The sequence below is a fragment of the Prionailurus viverrinus genome, chromosome X (genome assembly GCF_022837055.1).
Source record: "Prionailurus viverrinus isolate Anna chromosome X, UM_Priviv_1.0, whole genome shotgun sequence".
NCBI lineage: Eukaryota > Metazoa > Chordata > Mammalia > Carnivora > Felidae > Prionailurus > Prionailurus viverrinus.
This window is the reverse complement of record NC_062579.1, coordinates 39,726,086-39,736,748: the sequence shown is the minus strand read 5'-3', so window position 1 is coordinate 39,736,748 and position 10,663 is coordinate 39,726,086. Positions and strand designations below refer to the sequence as shown.

Sequence of the window (10,663 nt, the reverse complement as noted above, 5' to 3'; positions counted from 1 at the left end):
CAACGCCATAAAATGAGAAAAGGAAATAGAAAATGCAATCTTTAAAATGGCAGAACAAAAAAAATAATAAAATAATAAAATAAAATGTCAGGGACAAAATTATTATTCAAAGATGGTATGATTATGCATTTTGAAAACTGAAAAGGCTCTAAAGATAAACTTTTGGTATTAATAAACATATATAGCAAGGTTGCTGGATATAAAAGGCAATCTACAAGGGGCGCCTGGGTGGCTCAGTCGGCTGAGCGTTTGACTCTTGATTTCGGCTCAGGTCATGATCCCAGGGTGCTGGGATCTAGCCTCATGTCAGACTCCACACTGAGCATGTAGCCTGCTTGAAATTCTCTCTCTCTCTCTGACCCTTCTCCTTTCCCCCACTCGCACTCTCTCCCCTCTCTCTCTAAAATAAAAAAGAAAAGAAAAAGCGATATACAAAAATTAATGTCTCATTTTCTTTGGGCAAATACCCAGTAGAATTCACTGGATCTTAAGGTAATTCTATTTTTTTTTAATTTTTTAACGTTTATTTATTTTTGAGACAGAGAGAGACAGAGCATGAACAGGGGAGGGGCAGAGAGAGAGGGAGACACAGAATGTGAAACAGGCTCCAGGCTCTGAGCTGTCAGGCCAGAGTCCGACGCGGGGCTCGAACTCACGGACCATGAGATCATGACCTGAGCCGACGTCGGACGCCCAACCGACCAAGCCACCCAGGCGCCCCTATTTTTTATTTTTTGAGGAACCTCCATACTGTTCTCCACAGTGTTGAATTACTATATCATTCACCTGAAACTAATATAATGCCATATGTTAATTATGCTGAAATTTAAGAAATAAATTTTTAAAATATAAAATTTCCAAAAAAAAGTGCAATTTTCAATAGCATCACATTCCTAGGAATAAATTTAACAATAGATGTGCAAAACTTCTTTGGACAAGATGGCAAAACTTTATTGAGAGAAGTTTAACAGGCAAACTTCCAACACAAAAGCAGTCTGCATGGTTTCAACTTGTCTTCGTTTAAACCTGTGATTGCCCTTCACCTTTAAGAGAAACAAAACAGTTGAGAACATTACTTAGCAGAACTTTATTTAGACAACACTAAAGGCATGCAAATGACACTTTCTAGTGGTACAAATAAACAAAGCGACAGTTCAAGTTCAGAATGGATTAAACCCAATGCATTTACTCAGAGGTAGTTTTAAATAGCAAACAAAAATATCTTATACTGTTAGTAAGAATCCAACCAATCAATGAAAAACCTAAGAAACAAAAGACACTTTTAAAAAGGTATCATTTAAATGTTTTGACTTGAGAAAATACTCAGAATATAGGATATCTGAAACAGTAATGTCACGCTTGGAATTGCATAAGTGAAATACATAGAAAGGCTAGGATTGTATTTGTTTTGACTCTTTAGTGGAAAAGTGCAAAACTGTACTTTAACCTAGTTTAGCCCGTATGTGGTTGTTTTAAGTAGGGTGACCATCTGTCCCTGTTTTCACCTATGCTCCTGCGGTAATTACGAATAGTGCCTCTTTAGATGCTTAAAAGTGTGCCAGTTTGAGCAATAAATTATATGCTCACACCAGTTTTAAGTCATTACCATCAAAGGTAACATCAAATTGTGAAGGAGAAACAGTACCATTTCTCAGTTTGGCCAAAAAGGGAGGGGAAAGGAGAAGGGTGGCGAAGAAAAAGAAACTCAGAAAGCCAAATATGCATTATACATACATACAATATGTATGTACATACATATACATTATACATATATATACATACAAATATACATATACATTATATAATTATAGAATACATTCAGTATCTGTTAGTGTCTTGTTCATATTCTTTATACTTGCCTTTTGTCTATTTTCTTCAAAATTATATAAACTAGTGGATCTTCTATTCGTAAGTATTTGTTTTTAAAAATGTTTAATGTTTACTTTTGAGAGAGAGAGAGAGAGAGAGCCGGGGAGGAGCAGAGAAAGAGAAGGAGACACAGAATCTGAAGCAGGCTCCAGGCACTGAGCTGTCAGCACAGAGCCCGACACGGGGCTGGAACCCACAAACTGTGAGATCATGACCTGAACTGAAGTCAGACGCTCAACCAACAGAGCCACCCAGGTGTCCCTATTCATAAGTATTTTCTAAAAGAGCAATTTATCTGTTAGTTGGATTATTTTTCTTTTGCCTGATGATTCATACTGGCCTTTTATTAAGAATCTCTCCTTTACCCTTAGCTTTATTTTGTTGTCTTTTTAATTATTTTGTTTTATATTACATGCTCATATTATTATCTTTACCCTTTTTAATAACATGTATTTAGAGCTATTGTACTTCCCACAGGTACACTTTAGCCATGTTCAGTAAGCTCCCAAAAGCAGTCAAAACCTTGTTTAGTGTACGTCATCTAGTGGAATGGACCAGGAATGTACAGTGAAAATATTTAGAAGACTAATGCAAGTTCATTTCTTCCCTAAATATCAAGCTTTAAATTCAGAAGTTCCTATAATTAAAGGTGCCTAGTTGGCTCAGTTGGTTGAGCGTCCAATGTCGGCTCAGGTCAACATTTTGAAGTTATGACTCAGGAAGGACTTCAGTTACAGTCTTTGAACTTCAAATCTTACCAACTGATATCTCAGGGGGGGAATTTTTCATGCCACATTCCACATGGTTAGAGGTGATTATATCACGGTGTCCACATTTTAGTGGAAACAGTAGTTCATGAAGACTGACAGTGAGGATGAGGATTGTGCTAGGCACAGGTATCTTACATGTGCCTTGGGCATCACTGACTACATACATTCTCTCTACCTGATCAGCCACAGAAACTAGAAACTATATGGTCTCTTGACATTTTATTCAGCCATTTGAGGCTTCATCTGGGGGAAGATTTAAAATACAATTGTCCTTTAAGAGCCAGAGAATTGCAAATTTGACAGAATCTGAGGATAGGCATTCAGGACTCTGTACAAAAACAAACATCAAACAGTGTTTGTTCATTTCCTTAGTAGCGTTGAATCCTCAGTTCAGATATTGTAATCTGACTCAGGTCAGGGTTTGGTGATTTATGATAAATCACACAAAACAAATTATCTTTGTATTCTAACCTACAAAACCAGGGCACACAAAATCAGAACCAAAAATGATTTTTACATATCTGATTTGAATCCACTATTTTCCTAAGAGCAAAGATGGGGTCAGAGGTTAAGGGATTTATCCAGAGTCACACAAATTATGTTAGAGCTGGTATTAGAACCTATTTCAGGGCCTCAGCATATTTCATACAAACTGATGTGTGTTACAAATGTGTTACATATCTGTTAAAAGTGGATATCTCTAAAAGTATTTGAAAATCATTAGTTGTTTGCTAAAGGACTTAAACTCAAAAGTAAGAAACTTTTTCTTTTTTTTATTTGAGAGAGAGAGAGAGAGGGAGTGGGGTAGAGGGGGAGAGGGGAAGAGAGAATCTCAAGCAGGCTCCATGCTCAGCACAGAGCCCGACGTGGTGCTGGGATCACGACCTGAACCAAAATCAAGAATTGGACACCCAACCGACTAAGCCACCCAAGCACCCCTGTTTTCCTGTCTTGTAATTTAATATGGCTTTGACCCAATTTGTTTCTATGCCTGATAGTCTGTAAGTCTGCCATTCAAGGTTTGAACTACATTTCAAATCATTTTTGTATGTGAACTCTGTTACTGGAAGTAGCAATAATGTTACCTCTGTGTTATTAAAAATATAACATTGCAGAAAACAGACACCCTATAATTTGCATGCTTAATGTATCACATACCTGCTTCCGGCATTTTAAGGGACTCTAGATTTGCAAGTCTCTTCCCTCTGACATCAGGGCCGTCTCCATGCTCACGACCAGTCTTTGGAAGAACCAGTTCCTGTTGATCAGGTTCCAGGGAAGGCCCTTGAAAATAAAAGGTGTAAGATTTATACAATCTAAAGAGTATGGGGCCTCTGAAAATAAAAAGGTAATCAATTTAAGAAGTAAAACATGTGGGGGCACCTGGGTGGCGCAGTCGGTTAAGCGTCCGACTTCAGCCAGGTCACGATCTCGCGGTCCGTGAGTTCGAGCCCCGCGTCGGGCTCTGGGCTGATGGCTCAGAGCCCGGAGCCTGTTTCCGATTCTGTGTCTCCCTCTCTCTCTGCCCCTCCCCCGTTCATGCTCTGTCTCTCTCTGTCCCAAAAATAAATAAAGGTTGAAAAAAAATTTAAAAAAAAAAGAAGTAAAACATGAGATATGAATAAGGAAATAATATTCATTCCCTCAGTGTTATGAAATAAAAGCCTTAGGCTAGTGTGGTAACAAATGTTGTTAAGAATTAGAGCAGGGTGCCTGGGTGGCTCAGTTGGTTAAGCATCTGACTTCAGCTCAGGTCATGATCTCATGGCTTGTGGGTTCAAGCCCTGCGTCATGCCCTGTGCTGACAGTTCAGAGCCTGGAGCCTGCTTCAGATTCTATGTCTCCCTCTCTCTCTGCCCCTCCCCTGCTCGTGCCTGTGTGTCTCTCTCTCTCAAAAAAAATAAACATAACTTTTTTTAATAAAAATAAAATTAAAATTAAAAAAAGAATTACAAGAGCATTATTTCAGGTGTGTATTACCAGAAACTAGGAAAGCAGGGTTTTATTACCCTCTTCCTTTTTCAAGAGTGCCCTGAGACTACTCAGGTGTCCCCTTTGTACTGATCTGTACTGCACTTGTGATTGTACTTGCCAGTGACTTGAGTCTCTATGACTAGAGTGTGAGTTCAAGGCTGAAATAATGCCTCTCAATACTCAGCATGTTACATGGCACAAGTTGAGTGAAAAAAAAGTCTTAAAACAAAGCCCAAAACTGATAAACATTCTGCAAACCAACTGGTCTGTCCTTTTCAAAAATGTGTGGAACTATTCCAGATTAAAAGAAACTAAATGTAAATGCATGATCCTGGACTGGACTCTGGATAAAAAAATTATATAAAAGAGATTATCAGGACAACTGGGGAAATTGTGTGTGTGTGTGTGTGTGTGTGTGTGTGTGTGTGTAATTGTACTGTTCTTGTAACTTTTCTGTAAATTTTGTGGTTTGGAACTATAAAGAATAAAAAGAATATATGACATCGTCCTATTGTACTCCAGGAAGACAGTGTTTTGTTTTTTTTTTTAAGTAGACTTCAGTCCTAGCACAGAGCCCGATGTGGGGCTTCAACACACACAACCCTGAGATCAAGACCTAGCTGAGATCAAGAGTCGGATGCTTAACTAACTCAGCCACCCTGGCACCCCACTAGCTACTTTATTTTTAATTCTGGCTTTAAAATGCATAACATAAAATACCCTGTCTTACAGCTCTATGAAGTCTCAAGTTTACATCATGGATAGAATTTAAATTACAATTAAAATGTAACTTTCTCAAGAATTATCTGAGTGTATTTGCAGACCTATGACAAATTTTTTAGAAGTGACACCCATCCTCTCTTGGGGTAACCAAACACTTACTTGGTTAAAATAAACAAGTTATATTTAGGTCCAAAGGCCCTATGTATAATGTTCCATAAATTAATCCCATGCACAACAAAGGACAAAAAATAAGAGCAAAATTATCTGTGAATGACAATAAGTATACTGTCTTACAGTAAGAATAAAGGAAGTAGGGTGGAAAGAAATGAATGGACGTTGTTATCAGTCATGTTCTAGAACCCTTAACAACGGCCTGAATTATATAAATGCTTTACTTCAAAATACTATATACTAAGAATACTATATATCTGGGAGCAATCCGTATGTCTCATGTTAATCTCAGGATAATTAATCTCTTGGTTTTTCTAACCACAGAAGGATTAAAAACCTCCTTTTAAAAGCCACTTTAAAAAATACAAATTTCCTGGGGCGCCTGGGTGGCTCAGTCGGTTGAGCGTCCGACTTCGGCTCAGGTCATGATCTTGGGGCCTGTGAGTTCAAGCCCCGCATCAGGCTCTGTGCTGACAGCTCAGAGCCTCGAACCTGCTTCGGATTCTGTGTCTCCCTCTCTCTCTGCCCCTCCCCCACTCATGCTTGAGCGCTCTCTCTCTCTCTCTCTCTCTGTCAAAAATAAACATTAGGGGCGCCTGGGTGGCGCAGTCAGTTAAGCGTCCGACTTCAGCCAGGTCACGATCTCACGGTCCGTGAGTTCGAGCCCCGCGTCGGGCTCTGGGCTGATGGCTCAGAGCCTGGAGCCTGTTTCCAATTCTGTGTCTCCCTCTCTCTCTGCCCCTCCCCCGTTCATGCTCTGTCTCTCTCTGTCCCAAAAATAAACGTTGAAAAAAAAATTTTTTAATAAATAAATAAATAAATAAACATTAAAAAATTTTTAAATACAAATTTTGTTTTCAATAGCCAAATGCTCTTTGATAAACACAACCCTTGAGCTTCAATTTTCTCATTTATAAAATAGGGGAAATTTACTATAGTAAGGAATTGCCCTAGGCTGCAAAGTATATACTCTCTTCACTTTTCCAGCTAATTTCCAAGCAATGTTTGAGATTCCTTTCTATTTTGGTGCTCCCTCCTGTTACAAGTATATCAAGCTACATGAAGCACATCACACACACACATACACGAGGTATTTTTCTTCCCTTTGCCTTCACCTTGAACCACAGGTGCTACTTTATCTTTTTTCTCTTGATCAGGCATACTATCCTGAAGGTCAGTTGGTGGCTCTTCTTGCTGATGTTGTTCAATACTGGGCTGCTGGGCCGAGGGGTGTGTGTATGGATGCACACAAATAAAAAGTTGTGTTATTAATACATGTCAATAATATAAATATACAGAATACATAGATATATTTGATCATAAGTAAATCTAAAAACATTTCACTTCCAGGGAAGATGGCGAGTAGGAAGATTCTAAGCTCACTTTGTCCCACACAGACACCTAGGTAACACCCAATAAGTATAAATAACCCAGAAAAAGATCCACCAAAGACTGGCAGAACAGACTGTCCACAGCTAAATGTAGAGAGGAGGCCACATTAAAAAGGAATTTATAAAATGGTTCAATGACAACAACAACAAAAATCTAAAGACATTTCTCCGATACTATTCAGTATACTTATTCTTAATAAAATTACTCTTCCCACAGAGAGGCTACTCCAAGAAAAGAGTTACCCATAAGGGCTTTGGAAGCTATTTTAATCTATGTTGGGATGGATGTGTGCAATCTGTTGTTAAAATGTGTAAGAAAGTCATTAGATATATTTCCTGGGAACATAACAGCATTCATCCAAGAAATACCAGAATGTGATGCTCCTGGATAAATGCTCCTTATCAGCATGAAAAACCCTTATCAGTGTATCTATATTAGTTCAACACTTTCACAAAAATAAATTTGTACTAATAAAAAACATCAAATGTTCAAGTACTTACAACCACAGGCCCAACTAGCTGGAAAGAGTTTTGATCATTTTGTCTTGCTCTAGGCTTGAATGTTGACCTTATTTGCCAACTCATATTTCACACTGAAAACAGAATACTGGGATTTAGAAAATGCACTTGAGAGGATAGTTATATTTGACCACTTCTGTGGCCAAATGGTGACATGTGCTTTTTTTTCAAGATTGAAAATATGTTCAAAGTAAGTCGAAAGGTAATTTAATTGTGCATACTTTTCAATCACACCAAATCTGGCAGCTTGCAAAGGCAATTGTTTATGTCATGGCCAAGCAGACACAGAAATTAAATAAGGCATGTGTTAAAGACAAGAACATATTTCTGAAGGGATATGGTTTTACAACTTGTTTCACCATCTTGGAGATATTTAAGAAAATACCACTGAAGGGGAACCTGGGCGGCTCAATCGGTCAAGGCTCTGACTCTTGATTTTGCTCAAGCTCAAGTCATGATCTCAAAGTTTATGGGTTTGAGCCCCACGTTGGATGGAGCCTGCTTGAGATCCTTTCTCTACCTCTCTCTCTGCCCCTCCCATTTGTGCTCGCTCTTTCTTCCAAAATAAATAAACTTAAAAAAGAAAAAAAAGAAAGAAACTACCACAGGAGAATTAAGACTTTGAGTAACTACTACTGCTGGCACACTCTGATTTACTAAGCCCTTTCTTTCCATGCCTCCAATAAAGTTTTATTGCAGCACCTAACTACATTCACTGCTAATATATCGCCTACAGCTAGTTTTGCACTAGAATTGCAGGGTTGAGTGCCTGCAATAAAGACTACATGTGGCACTCTCGTCTCCTGGTACTCCGCCTGGCACACTACAAATCTCAGGGATGCAGTTACAACTCCACAACATTCCCCATTTCTAGGGCCTTTCTTTACTACCAGACTTGCCCCTTATCCAGGACCCCACTGAGGACTCCATTGTGTGGGCCCTATTGGCAGTTCCTTGTGCCTCCAAGACTCCAATATCTCAAAAAATGCCCCCAAGACTCATGCCATCTTCATTTGACCCCCATCTCTCCCTAGCTTACCCTCCTCCCCTGTCCTGCCACCACATCAAGGGCCATTGATGGGGCCCTTCACAGGGTGGCTGTGAAGCCTGTGAGAAGAAAGATGACTTTCCTCCTCAGGGGCCAGAAACCACACTGCCCTGACCCCTGCCTCAAAACTACTGGCTCCCTCTTCACACTCACTCACACTTAAACTGCTGGAAAAACTTATCTGCAGACCTACCAGTTGAGTCTCAGACAGCAAAAAAAAAGAATACAGATTGTAAGACAAGACCCACACTGCTCAGCACTCAGAATTCATTGCACATACCCCACACCTGTGGGTGAAGGTGCAGCAGTCCTGGGAATGAATACTGTGTCCCACATGTGCAGCACAGGTAAGGGCTTCCCCACCCCCTTGCCTGGGACCCACTTAAGATTCCCAAATTTTCCCTCTGTTGACAGTTCCTGGTGCCTCCGGGACCCAAATACCTCAAATCATGCCCCCAGGACTAGCCCATCTTAATCTGAACCCCTCCACTCTGCAGCCCACCATTATTCCCTGTACACATCCCACTATATATCAAGGGCCATGACAGCCCCAATACTTGTGAAGAGGAAGAGGGTAATCGCTCAAGGACCTTCTTCCTCACAGGCCAGGAACGGTGTCATCCTTACTTGCCCAAAGCCTGCTGCATCCCTCCTCACACTCACTTGATTTCCTGGGAAGACTAATCTGAAAACCTAGCAATTGAGTCTCAGCAAGAAAGAATGCAGATAGCAGGATGCAACCCACACAGCTCCATACCTGGAACACATTGCACATGCTCCATGCAAATGGCCAGTGGGAAAGAGCATGGCAGTGGGCATGTGCATGGAGTCCTACTGTGCCATGTGGGCGGGGCTTTCCAGAAGCCCCACCCAGGATTTCCAAATCTGCCCTCTGTCAGCAGTTCCTGGGGCCTCCAGAGCCCACATACCTCAAATAATACGCCCAAGATTCACACCATCTTCATCTGAACCCCTCCCCCCCAGCCCATCACCCTCCCCTATCCGGGTTACACCTCAGTAACAAGGGCCATGAAGCAAGAACACCTGTGAGGAGAAAGATGGTGACCTCAAGGCCCTTCCTCTTCTGAGGCCAGGAACCACACCACCCCTACCCACCCAAAGCCTGCTGGCTTCCTCTTCACGCTCAAATTCCCGGGAGGACTGATCTGGGAGCATACCAATTGAGTCCCAGACAGCGAGAAAGAATCCAGACCATTAGACGCAAACTACGCTGCTCCGCACCCAGAACATGTGGCACACGCCCCACGCCAATGGCCAATGAGAAAGCCCATGACGCTGGGCAGGCGCACTACATCCCACGAGCGCCGGGTGGGCGGGGACTTACTCCGCTCCTTCATCTGGGCCCCACTAAAGATTCCTCAATCTGCCCCCCTCTGCCAGTAATTCTTGGTGCCTCCAGGACCCGGAAACCTCAAAACGTGCCCCCCAAACACCCCATCTTCATCTCACCCTCCTTCCCCACTGTCCTCTCTTGTTCCACACTCACCAAGACAGACAATGGCCATGGCTGAAACACCCTAAGGTAAAGGAAGACCTTGAGGACCTTCTTCCTTGGAGGCCAGAAACCGCACCACCCTTACCCACCCACAGCCTGCTGGCTTCCTCTTCAAGCTCAAATTCCTGGGAGGACTGATCCGGGGACCTACCAATTAAGTTACAGACAGCAAGAAAGAATCCAGACCTTAAAACGTGAACTGCACTGCTCTGCACCCTGAACGTGTTGCACACACCCGGCGCCAGTGGCTGATGGAAAATTGTGTGGTGCTGGGCAGGCGTACTGCATCCTGCATGTGCCAGTTGGGTGGGGGCTTCCCATCCCCTCACCTGACTGAGGATTCTTGAATCTGCCCTCTGTCAGCAGTTCCTGGGCCCTCCAGAACCCAGATATCTCAACTCATGCACCAGGACTCACCCCAGCTTCATCTTAACCCCCCCTCCCCCATCTGTAAACCATCACCCTCACTTTTCCTAGTCCCAGCATGACGTCAAGGGCCATGGCGGCCACCACATCTGTGAAGTGAAGGACAATGACCTCAAGACCCTTCTTATTTGGAAGCCAGGAACCACAGCACTCTTACTCACCCAAAGCCTGCTGGCTCCCTCTTCACACTTAAATTCCTGAGAGGACTGATCCAGCGACCAACCAATTGAGTCTCAAACAGCAAGAAAAAATCCAG

The 10,663-nt window shown here is 41.9% G+C and overlaps 1 protein-coding gene across 1 annotated transcript; it reads right to left on the bottom strand.

The window, feature by feature from the left end:
• Positions 1–995: 995 nt before the first annotated feature.
• On the bottom strand, positions 996–9,705 carry GAGE10 (G antigen 10). The gene is made up of 5 exons (XM_047844605.1): positions 9,644–9,705; positions 7,400–7,491; positions 6,623–6,722; positions 3,798–3,923; positions 996–1,043 (listed from the first exon to the last, which is right to left on the bottom strand). Exons 2-5 carry the CDS (start codon positions 7,481–7,483, stop codon positions 1,021–1,023), a joined length of 333 nt encoding a protein of 110 aa, XP_047700561.1. The 5' UTR covers positions 7,484–7,491; positions 9,644–9,705; the 3' UTR covers positions 996–1,020.
• Between the last annotated feature and the right edge of the window lie 958 nt (positions 9,706–10,663).

Coding starts and splice junctions, on each gene's coding strand:
- GAGE10 (XM_047844605.1), bottom strand. CDS start 7,483: ATGAGTTGGCAAATAAGGTCAACATTCAAGCCTAGAGCAAGACAAAAT. Junction 6,723..7,399: donor AGCTAGTTGGGCCTGTGGTT/GTAAGTACTTGA, acceptor TCGGCCCAGCAG/CCCAGTATTGAACAACATCA. Junction 1,044..3,797: donor CCTTAAAATGCCGGAAGCAG/GTATGTGATACA, acceptor TTTCTCTTAAAG/GTGAAGGGCAATCACAGGTT.